At 35.6% G+C, this 19,879-nt stretch overlaps 1 protein-coding gene and 1 pseudogene across 1 annotated transcript; one reads left to right on the top strand and one right to left on the bottom strand.

Annotated features, from left to right (window-relative positions):
* Nucleotides 1–13,529: 13,529 nt before the first annotated feature.
* On the top strand, nt 13,530–18,138 carry LOC120172721 (annotated as a pseudogene).
* A 146-nt stretch (nt 18,139–18,284) lies between these two features.
* On the bottom strand, nt 18,285–19,463 carry LOC120172704. Its single transcript, XM_039180103.1, has 2 exons — nt 18,670–19,463; nt 18,285–18,573 (listed from the first exon to the last, which is right to left on the bottom strand). Exons 1-2 carry the CDS (start codon nt 19,297–19,299, stop codon nt 18,442–18,444), a joined length of 762 nt encoding a protein of 253 aa, XP_039036034.1. The 5' UTR covers nt 19,300–19,463; the 3' UTR covers nt 18,285–18,441.
* Between the last annotated feature and the right edge of the window lie 416 nt (nt 19,464–19,879).

Raw genomic sequence — 19,879 nt, 5'->3', positions numbered from 1 at the left:
TCATGCTATTAACTCTATTGAATAAAAAAATAATCAGTTTTTTAATGTCATGGGATTTGAATTAGAGATCTTCTAAAAAATTCTCGAAAACTTCAAAAATAGATTATTTTTTAAAAAGTCAATTCAAATTTTAGGACCTTCAAAAATAAATTATATTCTTTTTAAAGATCACAAGTTCACTTCTCAAAACAACACCTAATAAAAGAATCAAAATAAAATGACAATAATAGTTTGAGGATTGATATAAAATATTTTAAAGTTTAGGAACTAATTTAGAATAAGGTCATAAGTCTAGTAATTAATATAGATTGTTTTAAAGTTTAGTGACTAATTTAAAATAAATATCATAGTTTGGGGGCTTTCTATGCAATTAACTAAACATATTATATATTTTATAAGATTATTTATGGTAACGTTTTCGCTTCTTTAATATATTTATGGTAAAGCTAAATTAACTCATAGAATAATTATTTAAGTATCAATTTGACATTAATTAAAGCAACTTTGATTAGAATAATTCTTAAATTATCAATTAAAAGGTATTTTAATTAAAAGGGTAATTTATGTCAAATACCACTCACCTTTAGGCTCGGGCTCGTTTATGCCAGCAACGTTTCAATTTTGCCAATTTTAACACTAACGTTTAAGTTTAACTGCAATTATGTCACTCCGCCGTTAATAGCGTAACGGCACGATGACATGGCACCTCCACGCCGTGACGTTGCTGACGTGGCTCCCTCACCAAAACGACGTCGTTTTGACATGACTGTGTTGGTGCTAAAAAACCTCAAAACGACGTAGTTTTGTTTGAGAAAAATTAGTAAATAATTCATTTGAAGGGATTTGGACCCATAACCTTTTGAAATAAAGGTTAATACTTAACAACTATGCCAACTTAGATTTTTTGATATAATTCTATAAACATAATATACATAACATGAGTCAGCATTCAAAAAGTTATTTTCTAAAAAACCATGAAATTATTAAAATTCCAAAAAACACCTTAAATTCCATAAAATTTCAAAAAACTCCTAAATTCCTAAAAATCCCAAAAAATCATAAAATTTACATAATAATCTGGAACTTTCAGTAAACTAATATAATTAAACTTAAAAATCATTATGCAAATTTCCAAAATAAAAGGAGCAGAAATTATACGTCATTTTAAACAATTTCAGTTCATGGACTAAATTGCACATTTTGTAAAACTGGGCATAAAACAAATTCCAAACAACACATTGTTTTCGACTTAAAATACGAGATTAACCCTCCTAATGACAGGAAAATTAAACCTAATCACTTATAATACTTTACCAATAATTTTAACACATTAAAATTAAATTAGAATCATTAAAACAACATAAAAATTCAAGATTTTCATGTTATTCAATATACTTTAAACACAAACACTATTGATGCCACTTTTGTTATCGACTCCAAATGAGCATTTAGAACATGCTTCGTAGGGAATTAAATCAATAACACAAGTTCAATGTATCAAACTGTTCAAATATAGTATGTTATTGACTCCCTAAATTTTTTTGGGATTTTTAGGAATTTAGGAGTTTTTTGAAATTTTATGGAATTTAAGGTGTTTTTTTGAAATTTTAATAATTTCATGGGTTTTTTAAAAAATGACTTTTTGAATGCTGACTCGTGTTATGTATATTATGTTTATAGAATTATATCAAAAAATCTAAGTTGGCATAGTGGTTAAGTATTAACCTTTATCTCAAAAGGTTATGGGTTCAAATCCCTTTAAATGCATTATTTACTAATTTTTCTCAAACAAAACGACGTCGTTTTGAGGTTTTTTTAGCACCAACACAATCATGCCAAAACGACGTCGTTTTGGTGAGGGAGCCACGTCAGCAACGTCACGGCGCGGAGGTGCCATGTCATCATATCGTTACGCCATTAACGACGGAGTGGTATAATTGCAGTTAAACTTAAACGTTAGTAGTAAAATTGACAAAATTGAAACGTTGCTGCCATAAACGAGCTCGAGCCTAAAGGTGAGTGGTATTTGACATAGATTACCCTAATTAAAATTATCAATCACAATCAAATTTACTTAAACTATGTACATAATACGTAAGTTATTCTCATTAAAATTGTCCATATTGAATTTTTTTATCAATTTGTTAACTTTTACTCTTTATTATTATTAAAATATGAAAAAAAATATATATTAAAATTTTAAATCAAATAATTTTAAATATATATTTTATAAAATTTAATTTTTTAAAATATTTAAAACAATTATTCAAAATTTAAAAATTTTGACTTTTAAAAAGTTAATAAGGGACGAATTTTAATAGGGGAGAGAATATTATTTTTTAACTATATATATATATATATATGTATTTATTTTACTTAATAATTGAGTAAATTAAATTAATTTATAATTTATTGTTAGTTTAAATTATTTAAAATGAATAGATTTGTAGACACACAATTTCATCCGACCCGATTTATATTATATTGTATTATGTTCTTATTGCTTATGTGCTTATTTATACTATATAATATATTTATATTGCATATGGATTTATACCATAGGGTATATTCACATTATAATTATATTTATATTATATAATATTGAACATATATATTATATATTTATTACATATTTTATTACATGTATCAGGTCCAACAATAAATTACAAGCAATGCCCGGCCCAGAAGGCCAAGACCAACACTCAAGCCCAACAGTGATCCAACAATAGCAGACCCGGATCTTGGAGCCCGACCCAAACCGACCTAATCATCAACCCGAGTCGATTAGGGTTTCCCTCTTTTTCCCTCTTCAGCGCCGCACAATCCACTTGCTAGGGGGAACCGTCGGTCAAACTATGGAGAGTCCTCCCCCGATTTCTCAACGCAACCAACTATCACAACCCAACAAACACAAGTTCATGTATTTTAGTCCTAATAAAACACTAAAACCGAACGAAAATAAAGGAAATCATATGACTATATATACATATAAACTCAAAGCAAAAAAGGACAAGAAATAGGCAAGAAAATACGAGAGCGATACACAAGAAATCCAAGCACTTATAAAGTTTCGAAAAGAAATAAAAAGGGTAAAAGTTCTCACCTTTCTCGATTTTGTACTTGCATGTGGGTTGTTTTTTTCTCTTTGTTTTTGACTCAAAAAACCCAAAAAAAGGAAAGACGACCGATGATCGGGGGAGGGCATCCGAAAGTTCTTTTCTAGATCTAGCCCTCCCCGAGGCTATTTTGTAAAAACTATGTGGATTTTTGAAAAGAGGGCAGAGAGGGCTTTCGAATGGTGTAAAAAAGTTTGAGTTTTACCGTCGATGAACGACGATCGGCGCCGATCTATGGAGGCCGACGAGGCGACGACCGGCCGGAAACTGGGTTTTCGATGAATCCCGATCGGATGTTCTTCATTTACGAAGAATAGTTGAGAGGATTTGGGGGGCTGTTTGATCTGTTTTAGAGGAAATGGAAAAATGGTTTTGTGTTTCTGAAAGTTGGCTTTTATACTTGACCCACCAACCCGATTTCGACCCGTCGACCCGACCGGATCCCTTAGGGGATTTAAATTTTCATATATAAATTTAAAAATGTTGAATTCTGTCTTGTGGAAAAAAATTCTAACATACATCAACATATAATTTGGGATATAATTTGAACGTATAATATCAGTAATTCGTCATCTCATGGAGGAAATTATAATATTAAGTTGTAGATACGATTATATTATTATGATTGTGAATATTACAGATGTTATATAACATATATTGATTGTCACATATAATTTACTTTTTTGTCAGTCACAAAAAAGGAATAGATAATGAGTCTCAAAATTTCTTGAAAACTTATAAAATTAAATATAAAATTTCTATTATTCTTGAGGATTTTGGGATTTTTTCATATTTGAGGGTTTAGTGTTCTATTAAAAAATTGGAATGATAAGAAATATACTTTTGAGAAGACAAAGATATATCTCAAATCTAGTCTCATCATATGGTTGCCGGAGAAGATCGGATAATTAAATTAGATGATTTTTCCCCATTTTGAGTGAATTTTGTGGAAAACTAAATTGGTGAGAAGAAATAAGAGTTGAACGTGAATATTTTGATATTGATATTGTCGGGAATGACAAGCGACGATCAACCAACAAAGATAAACAAAGGAGTTGACGAATTTCTACATGGGTCAAATTGATACGTAAACTAAAGTTCAATGTCTAAATTGAAGCGTTTTAAAGTTTAATGACAAAATCAATACACAAACTAAAATTCATGGGGAGAAACGACCACATCATTACACTATTAACGATTTAACGGCCTAATGCTTTAGTTAAACTTGAAACTAAAGTTTAATGCTAAAATCAAAGTAAATTTGAAGTTCAATGATGAAAACAATATATAACTTAAAGTTTAGTGATACTCGTTGTTTACCCTAATTTAATACCTGAATATTAACATTGTTATACCCTCATATTGCTTCCGATCTATCTTTCTATAGATCACTCGTGGAGCATTATCTGCTGGAAAATTACTGCATGGCATCGGTTCATATAGATCACCTGAATTTAAAGCCCAGCTGGCTAATGCATGAGCAACCTGATTACACTCTCTAGGAGTATACAAAATACATAAACAAGGATGATCCTGAAAAATAGTACGAGCCTCTTGAACATACATCCCGAGGGTGGAAATATCTGTAGAAGTTCGTGTAATCTTATGGACGAGCATCAAGGAATCAATTTCAAACTGAACATCAGACCATCTCATATCATAAGCCATTCTAAGACCAGCGAGTAAAGCAGATAGTTTCATAAAACCCACCTCAAAACATCCAACAGAAGATTGGGCCAAACTTATCACGAGCAACAACTCCAATTGCAGATAGTCGATGCTCCGCAACAAAGGCACCATCAACATTCACTTTGATAACTTCCTCCAAAGGTAGAGACCATCGTATAACAGTATTTGTAGACCGTTGTTTATTCATCCCCACACTAATAGGGATGGCAACGGGTCGGGTTCAGGTCGAGTATTGGTCCCCCTGTCCTCGTCCCCGTTTAAAAAACCGGTACCCGTCCCCGTTTAAAAAACCACGGGGATTTAAACGGGGATCCACATCGGGTAATCGGGGAAAACCGCGGGGAAACGGGTATCCCCGTTTAGCATAAACGGTTATTTAAACGGGTATTGGGTCGGGTATTGGGTCGGGTATCGGGCTGGGTATCGGGCCGGGTATAAATATTTAAATTAAATATATAAATATTAATTTGTAATTGTTTGGAATATATATATATATATATTTTAATTTAAATTAAATTTATTAATATTATATATATATATATAAATAATTATTTTTAATATTTATCGGGTTGGGTATCGGGTCGGGTAATCGGGCCGGGTAATCGGGTAATCGGGGCGGGGATTACCAAACTCGTCCCCGTCCCCGTTTAAAATAAACGGGTTTTCCCCGTCCCCGTCCCCGTCCCCGTTTATCATTCCCGAACCCGACCCGTTTAATTCGGTTTTCGGTTTTCCCCGTCGGGTTTGGGTTTTTTTGCCATCCCTACATACTAATAGCCCTTAAATAGTCCTGATGTAGTATCTTTGCATTAGTCACCAAGAGCCATGTCAGTTGTAACCTGTCAGAATGAACAAAGGAGTTTCGATTATTCCAGACATTCCATAGAATTATCAAAAAAACCAGAAAAAGCTTCAATTCCTAGAATAGAGAATACTTCCTCCATCCATAATAAAGGACTATCCATATTACTTAAAAATATAGAAGGAAACAGATCTGCTAGAAGTAAAGTCTCCAAAGTTACAGGACAGACCCCCATGGCATGTATAATCGTCTCTTCCCCATTAGAACACATATGACAAATTACATCACCAAAACCAGCACTTTTAAGCCGACTACCCACAAGTAATGTATTTCGGGCAACCCGCCAAGAAAACACACGTATCTTAGGAAGAATTTTCAATTTAACCATAACTGACCACAATTTAGACTTCATCTCATTATCATGATGTCGTTTCTGTAACCACTAATAACCACATCTTCAGCACAAGGTGCAATAGGAATTGAAAGAATCTGCATAGCATCTTCCTTAGAAAACAACCTATAAATCACAGATTCATTCCAAACATTAGAACCATCAATCATAAGATCAGAACAATAAAGAGGAGCAAGATCAGAGTTAGAATAACTCCCTGTGAGAGAAACAACTTTTGAACCACCCCAGATATCATGGTGAACCCGTTTATTACTTTATATACCAATACGCCAAAAACAACCCCACACATCTCTTGCAATGTATGGTATAAACCTTTCCAAGCATAAGAACTTATATCTTTTAGAGTAGCACACATCAGATCACCATAGGGAAAATATTTAGCACAAAATACTCGAGCCACCAAACTCTATGTATCCTTAATAAAGCGACATAATTGTTTTCCTAATAAAGCCAAATTGAAACTATGCAAGTCCCGAAATCCCATCCCACCTTCTCTTTTAGGTTTGCACATTGTTTTCCAAGAAACCATTGGTCATCCACGCCTATTATCATCACCTGACCACCAGTAACGCCTCATATTACTCACCAAATCCTGAACTAAATAATCAGGAAGCCGATAGCAAGACATAATATACTATAGAAGAGTTTGGGCTACAACTTTAAGAAATACCTCATGACCTCCAAATGAAAGAAGATGTTTCGTCCACCCATCAATTCTATTAGAAACATTTTCTTTCAAATAACCAAATGTATTTGTCTTATTCTTCCCAATGTGAAGAGGCATACCAAGGTAGTGTCCCAAATCAGACACTTCGCCAATACCCAAGATACTCGAAATCTGATCACGACATTCTTGTCTTGTACTTGGGCTAAAATATAATGTCGATTTCTCAAGATTCACCTTTTGACCAGAAGCAACTTCATAAGCACCAAGAGCATCGCGGATATTAGAAGCCTCATGTAAAGAGTTCTTAATGAAGATAAGGCTATCACCAGCAAAAAATAAATGAGTTACCTTAGGTCCATTCTAACTTGCCCTCATTCCACGAATCTTCCTTTGAGCCTGCAAACGGTTAAATAGAGCAGATAACCCCTGAGTGCAGAAAAGAAATAAAAATAGAGATAAAAGATCGCCTTGTTGTAACCCTCGATTTGACCTAAACTCCTTAGTGAGACTACCATTGATACGAACAGAGAAAGAGACGGTTTCCACACATCTCATAATAAGATTAACCCAATCAGCACAAAAACCTAGCTTTAACATAACCTTTCTCAGAAAAGACCATTCCACTCTATCGTACGCTTTCTCCATATCCAATTTAATAGCAGCACCCTTATTCGGACCATTTTTTGAAGAGTTCATATAATGAATAAGCTCATGTGCCACCAATATGTTATCTGAGATTTGGCGTCCAGGAAGAAAAACAGCTTGTGTTTCATGAATGCAACTCGCCATAAGCCCCTTAAGTCGTCGAACTAGAACCTTGGAAACAATTTTATAAACTACAGTACAAAGACTGATTGGGCGAAGATGCTTCATCTGTTGAGGATCAAACATTTTTGGAATAAGAACAATCACCGTCTTATTAACCAAACTCATGTCTAACGTACCTTGTAACAATTGTAAGCACAAATGAACCACATCTGCCCCAACAATATCCCAATGCAATCGATAGAAACTCGCTGGAAGACCATCAATGCCATGTGCCTTCCGCGGATGAATATCACGAAAAGCTGCAATGATTTCATCAGTAGTAAAATCCGCACAAAGCGCACCATTCATTTCATCAGTAATGACCGTATCAATAGCATCAATAACAAAATCATCAGAGACATTGCTCGCAGAAGCAAATAAATCCTGAAAATAGTTAATCACAATATCCTGCTTACCTTCCTTCTAGATGTTATTTTTTATCCAATAAGCCCCGAACATAATTTTTCTTATGACGACCATTAGCACGAGCATGAAAATAGGAATTATTATGATCTCCATTAGCCAACAATTGAACTCGAGACCTTTGCATCCAATACACATCCTCCTTATTTAGCATAAGATGCAATTCCTCTTTATCCCTTTTGAGATTCTTCATTTCTGCCTCCGAAGTATGACGGCTGAAAGAAGAATTAATTTTATTCCGAAGAACTTGAATTCTGCCACGAGAGGTAGCCAAACGAACCTTTTGCCAAGAACTAATTTTTGACCTAACCTCAGCAATTTTATCCAGAATATCAGAATAAAGGTAGATCCCAAGCGGCCTTAACTAATATTCTACAAGCTTCCTCAGAAGCCCAACATTGTTCGAAACGAAAATAATCATCACCTCGATCCCTGGATAAAGGTTGAACTCAAGTAGTATCCATTAATAAATAACAATGATCAGAAGTTTCAGCAAACTCAGTAAATACCTTACCATTTGGAAATGCTTGTAGCCAACTTTGGGAAGCATCAAAACGATCAATACGTTTCTTAATAACATGATTCGCCCACGTAAACCAACCTCTAGCAGGCTTAACATCAAATAAACCATTATTGGCAAGCACCATATGAAACTCATCCATTTGAACTCTTGATTTCCTTCGCCCACCTTGTTTTTCAGAATCATGAAGGATTGCATTAAGATCCCCACCCAATAACCATGGAAAATTAGAAGCATTTCGTAAAGAATGAATAATGAACCAAACCTCAATCTTGAGATTATCATGGTGACTTGCATATAAATATGAGAAATGAAATTTTCTAGTGCCATCATCAATGATAGAATCAATATGAAACCGAGAGTACGATAAAATCGAGACATTAATATTATTATTTCCCAAGAGCATTAGCCCAGTACAATCATTGTTTTTTTCTACAACAAAACAATTATCCATACCAAGCTTACAACATATATAGTTACTCTTTTTTTCTTTATTCTAATATCGCTTAAGAAAACAACATTTGCACTCTTAAGACCGATATATCGGTCAATCGCATGAACTGTCGTAGCGTTGTTTAGACCACGATAGTTCCAACACAAGACAATCATTGATCACGGCGGGGTTGAGCCTCAACCGCCGCCACAGAGTTTTTAGAGCTGCTCATCCCAGCATCATTTGTTGAAGTATGTGCAAGTCTTGTTCGCTTCGTCAGAATTGGGTTAATAACCTCGTATTTGCCCTGTAAACCACGCTTATATAAACAATTTGTTAAAATATATGGATCATCATTACCAGTTTTAACCATCGTAACAGGAGTATTTGAATATTCAGTATCCTCCAAAACTACAGTTTTATTGGACATATCTCCTGTTGAAGGATTGTTGACCGCCACCTCTATACTTGTATTCTCCACAGTTAAACCTTCCACCAAATTTGGTCGCTTACCACAATCAACCATAAGAGCAGCTGGACAAGTCAATGGAGTTGATTCCATAACAGAAATATATTCAACACCCTTCTTCACACTAGTAGGGCGAGTAGTTTTTGGAGGAGGCACGCGCATCCATTTGCCATACTGAAGTTTAGAAGATGTTGTAATAGAAACTGTACGACAATATGGTGCTTAATGACCCAACAATATACAACCAAAACAAAAACCAGGCAACCTCTCATAACGTATTGGGCATAAACGAGGTTTAGAATTACCAGGAATCCCAAGGGCGATACAACGACGTAAAGGCTTTATGGCATCAAATTGAACTCGTACACTTAGAAAATCACCCATATTACCACCAAGGACCCTCGTATCAACAGCAATGACCGTCCCCATACTACCACCAAGCGAGATAGCCATTGCTTTAGTCATAAGACCCAATGGCACTTGATAAATCTGGATCCAAATCTCCATATGTGAAAAATCATAATCCTCAGGACATGAAAGAGGATCGAAAGAGAGCAATGAAAACCAAACATTATTAAACGACCATGGACCACGCCTCAAAATATCATCATTAGCCTCTGTCGAACGTAATTTAATATGAAAGAATCTCGGCCGAAGCTCCACGATCTCTTCCACATTGTCACTCTTCCATATTGCCCGAAAAACCCGGCCAAGAGCTAGCCCATCAAACGGAATCTCATACATGAATTTCCCAACAATCCAATTTTCCAAACCCAACTCTTTTATTTGATCAGATGGGAGAGATATAACAACATGTGAAAATTCATCCTCGGTGAATGAAAGATCACCCAGTTGCAATGAAATATCATCAGCCATAATGACCAGTACAAGACAACTAAAAGAGAAACAAAAATTGTAGAACATCAAAGAGAGAGGACAACAAACAAATGTAGTCGGCCAGATGAATGAGAAATCAGAACGATATGGTAGTTTCGTGTTGACCAAGAAGCAAATTTTTTTATTTCACCTAATCATTTTTCATTAAAGTTAAAAAAATGTAGTCATCGGTAGAAATCACCATTCTTCAGTGTCTTTTGTGACCACCTTAAACATCAGTAGACTTGTGTCATCGTCCTTTATCAGTTTAGATTTTCGCAAAACCTCTAAAACTTATAAAATTAAACACTAAAAATATATCATTCGTTGGGATTTGAGGAATTTCTCAAATTTGAGGGTGTTTTGTTAAAAAAATTTGAAAAATAGCATTCTTTCGAGAAGACAAACAATATATATCAAAATTAGCCTAATCAAGCAATCGTCAAAGGAGATCAGAGCATTAAAAGGTTGAATTTTTATATATTTTTTCTTCGATTTTGAGTGGATATAGTGAAAACCAATTCAATAAGAAGAAAGAAGAGTGAAATACAAATATTCTGACATTGATCTTGTTGTGAATTGCAGCCGATGACGGCTAATGATTAATCAACAATGACGATCAAAGAGGTTGATGAATTTCTGTAGGGACCAAATTGATACACTAATTAAAGTTTATGACCTAAAATTAGAGTGCTTTAAAGTTTAATGACAAAATCAATACACACACTAATATTCACAGGGAGAAACAATCATATCATCACGTCATTAACAATTTAAAGGCCCAATACCTTAATTAAACTCTAAACTAAAGTTCAATACTAAAATTATAGTAATTTAAAGTTTCATGGTAAAAACAATACATAACCTAAAGTTCGGTGATATTCAACGTAGTTTATCCTAATTTAAAACCTGAATGTTGACATTGTTATGCTACACTAGGGATATGCCCTCAAATTGCTTCCAGCCCATCTTCCTATAGAACGCTCGAGGAGCACGGAGGAGGCATTATCCATTCGTATATTCTATTTGGTGTCGAGATTATCGGTTTATACTTGCTTCCGCATAAATATTTCCGGTAATGTCGGACCGGTTATCATCTCCGGGTGGAACTTGATTGATGCTAGTTCCAACCATACTTGTATGTACTGCACTCTAATTGTATGGGAGCAACTTGTGGAATAATGTTATCGGTTCTTTGACTTGAGGAAACCTTGCTCTCATCAACTTCATATACCCTACAAAATGGTTATTCGAATTCGAGTCTGAGTATCAAATACGAATATCGAAAGATGAATATCGAAATGTCAGACTTCAATGCCATCTATATCTTTAGCTAAATTGTTAGAAAAGCCTGCCAAGGCAAGGAAATTTGGTGCATTTCACATTGATATGTTGACTGCATGGTCCCCCAATTTGATTAAAGAGAAGTTAATGACCCAAGTGATCATTCAAAGCGATTGTACAATTATCGTTTTTCAAAATTATTATATGAAGAGAAAATAACTTCAGTGACAAAAAATGGCTTACAATATACGGTTTTAACTAAATTTTTTTGGATTTGCCAAAATGACCAACAAAATCGCAATGCGATCCCAAATTCGCAACGTGAACTCCAACTTCGCAACTCGAAACTACAAAATCGCAACGCGATTGTCCGTTTTGCAACGTTGCGATAGCACTGTTCACCGTTGCGATAGCAATGTTCACCGTTGCGATAGCACTGTTCACCGTTGCGAATTTGCGATAGTACTGTTGTTTCCAGTCCAGAAGGATGCAAAAAAATTTCAAACTGCGATATTACTCGTTAAAAGAATTTTATATTATAAGGTAGTATATTTTTAGAATTTTCTTAATCGATTGATAATATATAAATACTTTACCGACATAATTGCTAGAACACATTAATATTAAACTGAGATAGCACTGTTTTATTATTAATTTCGTAAAAAATCTAACTTTTTTATTATTAATTATTACCGTTGCGATAGCACTGTTTGAATTCAAACTGAGATTTTTTTTTGTTTGAATTCTATTTAATGGTGTATGAATTTATTTAAGTTTAATTTTGTTTAAGAATGGATTTTTTTGTTTCGCAACGCGAAACTACAAAATCGCAACGTGATTGTCCATTTCGCAACGTTGCGATCGCAATGGTGAACAGTGCTATCGCAACGGTGAACAGTGCTATCGCAACGGTGAACAGTGCTATCGTAACGGTGAACAGTGCTATCGCAATGCGATTTTGGAAACTGAGTTGAGAAATTGGAGATTGCGTTGCGAATTAGAGTTCGCGTTGCGATTTTGTTGATCATTTTGGCAAATTCAAAAAAAAATTGGTTAAAACCGTATATTGTAAGCCATTTTTTGTCACTGAGGTTATTTTCTCGTATATGAATCAATTGAATTAAATTCGAACTTTAATTTTACCATATTGAAAGTGCTACGTATGTTAAAATTTGAATCTTAAATATATTGAATCTAATGTTTTAGAATGATTATATGAATCAACTAGATTAAACCCGAACTTTAACTTTATTATATTAAAAGTGCTGTATATGCTAAAATTCATATTGAATTTCGATTTTCAAAATGATTATGCGAGCCAATTGAATTAAACCCGAACTTAAACATGATCATAAAAATTTAAGTACATTTACTAAACTTATGAAAACAACGTTTCACCAACTCTCCATGAACAGCATGAGAAAGGAAACCTGATAACGTCAATTCAAAATCATGCAAACAATGATTGAAAATACATTGAGGTAAGTTTTTTTTTTTAAGATCATTGGTGTTTGAACCGATGACTGGTGTTTAAACCGATGATCTCTAAGAACAATAACAATTTTTTTAACCATTGAGGTAAGTTTGTTCGTGCACCAATAATTAAAATTTTAAACTACAATTATAATGATAAACAATACAAACGAGATTATAATTACAATTAATGCATCCGTATCATTATAATGATAACGAACAATTACAAAAAACAATAATACATATTCTCTCAGGTTAATCGAAAGGGATTAGTTACATTGATTTAAACTTTAACTTGGATGAACTAATAATAAGTTTTAAATTGAGAATATTTTGACATCGAGATTGAAAATACATGAAACGTAGAAGGTTATAAATGATCAAAACCATACTATATGGATTAAATTCACAGAACAACATATAGTAGGAGGATCTTTTTACAAATTCTACCAAAAATGATTAGTAACATATACCGCACTTTCCTGACCCCTCCTTTCCATTTTTCCTTTTCATCATTCATTTTTTTCTTTTGCTTATTTCCCCCTCTTCAGCTTCACTCTTTCCATGGCTTCTTTCCCTTCCTTTCATTTTCCCTGTAAGCCCCAAATCTTTCCTCTCTCTCTCTATATATATATATATGTGTGTGTGTGTGTGTGTGTCTATGTGTTTGTGTGTGTGTGTATTTAAAGTTTTGATGTTATTCTTAAGTTGCCGAGATAGATTTACAATTTGGGTTTACCGTTTTCTAAAATTTTGTTTCATTGTTGTTTATTTGCCTTGTATTGGAACTCTGGGTTTTCATTATTTTCCCTTTATTCCTGTGCTTTTTTATTTTTCTTTTTAAATATTGTATTTTGATTTGCTTATTTTTTCCTGTATTTGCAGTGACTCGTTCCTTATGGTTGATATGACATGGATTTTCGATTTTATCACATATTGGGGGTTACTTCATCCATGTACACTCGTAATTTCAAGTGAGGTTTTTAATTCCCAATTTGTATCTTTTTGAATGGTTCTAGGTTTTGTCTGAAGATTTTAGGGTTGAAATTAGGTATTGTGGAAAGTGAAAACGGTGGAATTGGTGAAAAGTTAAAGAGTTTTTATTAGGTTTGTGGATCTGGGTTATATTTGTTTGATGACCTTATGAAGTTGTTTGTGATATTGGAAGCATGGTGAATTAGTATTAGAGTTTAACTGGATCTTTGTGCTTGTTTTTCTATTTTAGCAAAGTTGATATTGTGAAGTGGGTATGGTGGGCAAAGAGGATGCTCCTGTTAATTCTAGGGCTCCATCATGCCAGCTTTCTGGCTCTCGGAAAATGTTTTGGCGGTCAGCTTCATGGTCTGCATCCAGAACCGGTCTTCAAATTCCTGAAGCTGGCAAAGATCTAGGAGCAGATCCTAATGCTAATAATGGTACTAATGATGGACAAACTCGCTGGTTTCCTCCTCCTCCCTTAACCCCTTGTTCGCAACAGAATTCTAAGGCCAGGTCATGTTTGCCACCCTTGCAGCCGTTGTCAATTGCACGGAGGAGTCTGGAGGAGTGGCCGAAGGCTGGTTCTGATGATATTGGAGAGTGGCCACAGCTGCCGACCCCCTAGTGGGAACAAGAGCGGTGAGAGGTTGAAGCTTGACTTATCATCCATTCAGTGGGGTAATGATAAGAATAGCAGGCTTATGAAGAGGGATAAGATTGCTTCCTTTGATAAAGAATGCTCAAAAGTGGCTCAACATATTTATCTTGGCGGAGATGCTGTTGCAAGGGACAGGGAAATACTCAAACAGAATGGGATTACTCATGTTTTGAACTGTGTGGGCTTTGTTTGTCCGGAATATTTCAAGGCTGATTTTGTGTACAGAACTTTGTGGCTGCAAGATAGTCCATCCGAGGATATTACTAGCATACTTTACGACGTTTTTGATTATTTTGAGGATGTTAGGGAACAGGGCGGAAGAGTTTTTGTTCATTGTTGCCAGGGGGTATCAAGGTCCACATCACTGGTTATAGCATATCTTATGTGGAGAGAAGGACATAATTTTGATGATGCCTTTCAGTATGTAAAGGCGGCAAGAGGAATTGCAGATCCCAATATGGGTTTTGCTTGTCAGTTGTTACAGTGTCAAAAGAGGGTCCATGCTTTCCCATTGAGCCCCAGTTCTTTATTGAGAATGTATAGGATTGCGCCTCACTCGCCTTACTATCCGTTGCACCTGGTACCTAAAATGTTGAATGATCCATCTCCTTATGTGCTGGATTCTAGAGGTGCATTTATTGTTCAAATACCTTCTGCAATATATGTTTGGATTGGTAGAAACTGTGAATCTATCATGGAAAGGGACACGCGAGGTGCTGTATGCCAGATTGTTCGGTATGAGAAAGTGCAGGGGTCTATAATATTGATAAAGGAAGGAGAAGAACCGACTTACTTTTGGAATGCCTTTTCGAGATTTTTACCTTTGATGGACAAAGCCGGAAATAAAGTTGAAGTGGGGGAGTCAGCCATTAAGATTTACCCTGGTAAGAGGATAGTGGAGTCATATAATGTTGATTTTGAGGTTTTTGAAAAGGCTATAAAGGGAGGCTTTGTCCCTCCATTTGCACCATCAGAGGATGGACATGAAACCCACCTTCCTGCTAGAGAAAGCAGCTGGAGCATGCTTAGATCTAAGTTTGCCTCTGATATAATGAAGGACTTTGTCTCCGCACCAAAAATATTGCTCTCTAGGATGTATTCAGATTCCATGATGATAGTTCGTGCATCATCATCATCACCATCATCAACATCGTCCTCTTCTTCCTCCTCACCTCTGTATCGCTCTCCTGATTCCAGTAGTTGTTCGAACTACTTTTCGGAGTCCTCTCTGGATTCACCTTTGGCTGTTTCTAGTTCCCCTCAAATTTCTTCAACTTTGCCTAATTTTTCGAACTTGTCTCTTGTTTCATCAGAAACTTCTTCACACCCCGAATCTAATACCTCAGGAATTGTCAGTGTCAATTTCACTTCTCAACCTGAGGCTTCATCATCACCCCTGAAAACAGTTTCACCATCCCTTGCAGAAGGGCGAGTAAGTTTGTCAAAGTCTCCGAAGCTGCCAGTGCTGAGTGATAATACAACAGAAACAAATGATCAGTCATATTTTCTTGTCAAGCAAGATGGTGTTGGAATAAATGACAATACTAGTGCATTGCGCAAATCGGATATTGACATTGTCTTTGATTCCAATCATGGTGTGAGAAACGGAGGGGATATTATGATTGAAGGTTCCAATTTGATGATATCCCCTTGTAGAAGAGCTAATATCGGCTCAGGTGATAAGGGATCTACTTTTGTTGGTACTTGTGAACCTCAAAGAATTCACAGTCCCCTAGATGGTTTTGTTTCTGGTGTTCCAAATAGGATAGAGGAAAGTTTTCCTGCATGTCCTGGTTTAGTTCGACCTTTAGTATGGCGCTGGCCTGGCATAGACAAGATGACAAAATTTAATAAAAGGGATATAGATTCAAAATCTGCTTTTGCAATTTTTTCTCCGGCTACGGATGTAGGAAAAACTGAAGATAGCATTCTATATTTTTGGATAGGGAGGTTTTTTCATTGTGACAAAAGCTTGATTCATCTAGATAGCAGCCAAGTGCTAGGGGATATAGAAGATATTGACTGGAACCAAGTTGGTTATGATGTTCTAACTCAAGTGGGTCTGCCAAACGACACTCATGTAAAGGTATGGACTAATGTTTATATATATTTGAAGCTTCTGATATGCACCCTTTTGTTATTATGTTGACATGTTAAGTATGTGCATTGTATTCATTTGTAGTGCTTCTCTTCTAACCTTATGTTTTGCACCTTAATCACTGATAACAGATTGTCAACGAAGGCGAAGAACCAACTAAATTGCTTGCGATGCTGCAGACACTGTAGCTCTTAAGCAATTGAATACAGACTTGCGAGTCATTAGATTTTATAAATTATCTTCCCGATTATTCGCATGGCCTATTCTTGCTCAAGAATTTCAAGCGTCAAGCCTAGTTCCCATGGCAAAACAGCAAAACAAATGAGGTAATTAGCCTTACTGGTTGTATGTATTTTCGGCAAGTTTTTCTTCTATATCTACACAACATGGTTTAGCAGCTTTTATGCGGATTGGTATGGTAAATTATGCACCTTCCAGCATCTGCTGCATGCAAGCATTTTAAGACACTCCATATCAATCGGTTAGGTTAAATTTTGTGCAGATATTCTACAACATGGATATTCTTATGGTTTCTGCACCTCAATCGTTCATTGGATGGATAGCTCTGATGGAATATGAAAATATTGATTTTGAAACCAATGTAGTTTAGTGTCTTTAGAACAACGTTCAGTTGCATTTTTACCACGAATTGTTCCCATCATTTTCAGTGTTTACCTGTGAACTAAATTTTGCATCATTCCATTGTCAACGTCAAATCATGAATACGACCTATGCATGTATCTTTTCATATTCTCTTTGGATGTCATTCAACTACAAGATGTCCTTGTAAGTTCACTTCTATGTTGGTTGTTTTTACTTCATTAACTGAACTTCAGTTATAGTACATCAAGAGAATGTGTCCAAGATGCTTACCAAAACATATTGTCTATGAAACTATTCTTTAGAGGTGCGGGAAGGGGCAAAAATGTTTAGAATTTCACCATGGATATGAAAGCACAAGCATGAATTGTCGAGAGTTTTTAGCTGTGCAATTCAGAGTTTTAAACAATGTATGTTTTGAATTCTTTTGCGGTGGGCACCAAGAAGTGGAGATTCTTGCCCAACATCGTCTAGTGGCTTTTGACCATCATCTCTTCGTAAGGTTTTGGCCCAGTTTTGCTTGTGTTGGGAAAAACTCTCTTGCAGACTTCACTTTTGAATGCACATAAAAGTTCTTTGTGAATCCATAGTTTGTTACAATGTATGTTTATGATTGTTTGCATGCAAGTGCTTTCGGGAAGGATCGTGTGGCAATTCACCCTGGTTGTACAGCATCGTTGTTAACACCATCGTAACCGATGGTCATTTGTTCCACAGACTGTTATTTGTATATTCAGTGATCAGTGTTACTCTAAATCATTTGTTGCAATACAAAATAGATACCCTGTAGTTTCCCTTCTTTGGTCTATTTTCATTTCTTCCAATTCTCACAACTGTTTTAATTATGAACTTCCTCCAAAGGCATGCTTTGACAGTAATTTCTGTAAAAGCAAAGCTGGATTGAGAAAATGTATATTCTTTCATTGTTTAGCTTGTGTAAGACACCATTGACAGTAATTGAGAATGTTTCGTAACCCGATTCGATGCTAAAAATAATATAAATAGTGTATAAAGATCTACTAATACTGTTATTACATAACAGTTTGAAGGCAAATTGACATGCAAACTGCTGAAGTCAAAGAAAAGCAAAAGAGCTTCTCTTCCTAGGCTCTTGAAAGATTTTCCCAAGCTGAAGTTCAATCAGTATTTTCCTCTATGACGACGGAATCACTGGAATTGCTAACGTTGCTGCCCCCTGCTTTCCTCTCAACGAACACGTCCGTAAGTGCAGTTTTGGACTGCAACAATGCCTTCAGTAACTTCGCACCCTATTTTCACAAATAAAACAAGTTTAAGCCATTGTCATTAAGAGTTTCAGTGCCAAACTGATCAAAGAACTTATAATGAGACAAGATATCTTTGACCTCGTTAACTCCAACACTAACGACTTCCACTTGCAGTTCACGGACATCTTTAATGCTGAACTCGTTGAGCAAAGTGATGATAGATTCAGTGGACATAGGCCTCACCACCAAATCATCCATTACCATGTAAGTTGCAGCTCCCTTGACAAAACCTACTTCACCCGAGCTTGAAGGCTCGTTGGTCGGATTCACAAAATTTACTTTATACTTCATAGCATGACCGCAGAACGGACAAATGGTATTCGGATCATTTGTCACATTCATTTTGCATCCCTGATAATAATTGTTGTCACACTTATAAAGATTGGTGTATGTCGAGGATTGCAGTCTAGGCAACAGGGGAGATACATTAGCAGCATAGTTAGTAACGACTGGCTTCAGAAGGATATCTTTGTTAGCTGCTGATTGCATGTAGGAATCGCCCAAATTATCGATGCTCTCGTAAATGTTTCCGGTGCAGCCCACCATTGTTTGTTCACCAAGGAGCCTTATCACAGTGCCAACAGGTAATGACATTATATTAAAGAGAAAATCAACAAAATCTTTACCTGCTTCGGCAAACACAAGGCTGTTCGATTTCGAGTCTATCAGAAGCTTTAGGCTGACAGTGGTGGCACTGGAGCCAGCCATTGGGGAAAATGAAGAAGAACTATTGTTTGAATGTGAGATCTTCACAGTTGTTCAATCAATGAATAATGTGAATTAGAAGGCCTAAGCAAATGTGGGGATACTTTATCTTCATTGGTTCTTAAACAAATAGAGTTGAAGTGAGTAACAAGGGATTCTTTCCTCTATTAATGGAAATAGTATAAATACTGTATAAAAGACAAAAGGATATAAGAATTTCACCTTTCAAATTTGAATCAGATTTAAAGCAATGGAAGACATAGTTTAAATCAAACTTCTTCACTAAGCTATCTTCTCAAGGAAGACATCAGTGAGAGCTGACTTGGACTGCAAGGATGCCTTCAGCAACCCCACACCGTCATTAACTCTAACGGCAACGACTTCTTCTTCAAGCTCTCCAACATCCTTAACCTCGTACTTGTTGAGCAAAGTGACAATAGAATTAGTGGCAATAGGCCTCACCACAAGATCATCCGTGAACATGTAAGTTACAGCGTCTTTGACAAAGCCTTCCTCAAACCTTATTTGGCAGATTGACAAAAGTGAAAGCACTGTCCATAAGTCTGCCAGAGCAAGTGTAAAC

This window comes from Hibiscus syriacus, unplaced genomic scaffold (genome assembly GCF_006381635.1).
Source record: "Hibiscus syriacus cultivar Baekdansim isolate YM2019G1 unplaced genomic scaffold, ASM638163v2 tig00111877_pilon, whole genome shotgun sequence".
Lineage (NCBI taxonomy): Eukaryota > Viridiplantae > Streptophyta > Magnoliopsida > Malvales > Malvaceae > Hibiscus > Hibiscus syriacus.
Note: the sequence above shows the minus strand (reverse complement) of the source record. Positions and strands in the feature narration are given on the sequence as shown.

Bases quoted from the DNA above. Each gene is read 5' to 3' on its own strand.
- LOC120172704 (XM_039180103.1), bottom strand. From the start codon at position 19,299: ATGGCTGGCTCCAGTGCCACCACTGTCAGCCTAAAGCTTCTGATAGAC. The intron at 18,574-18,669 runs GTCAAAGATATC...TTGTGAAAATAG, and splicing joins TTAGTGTTGGAGTTAACGAG to GGTGCGAAGTTACTGAAGGC.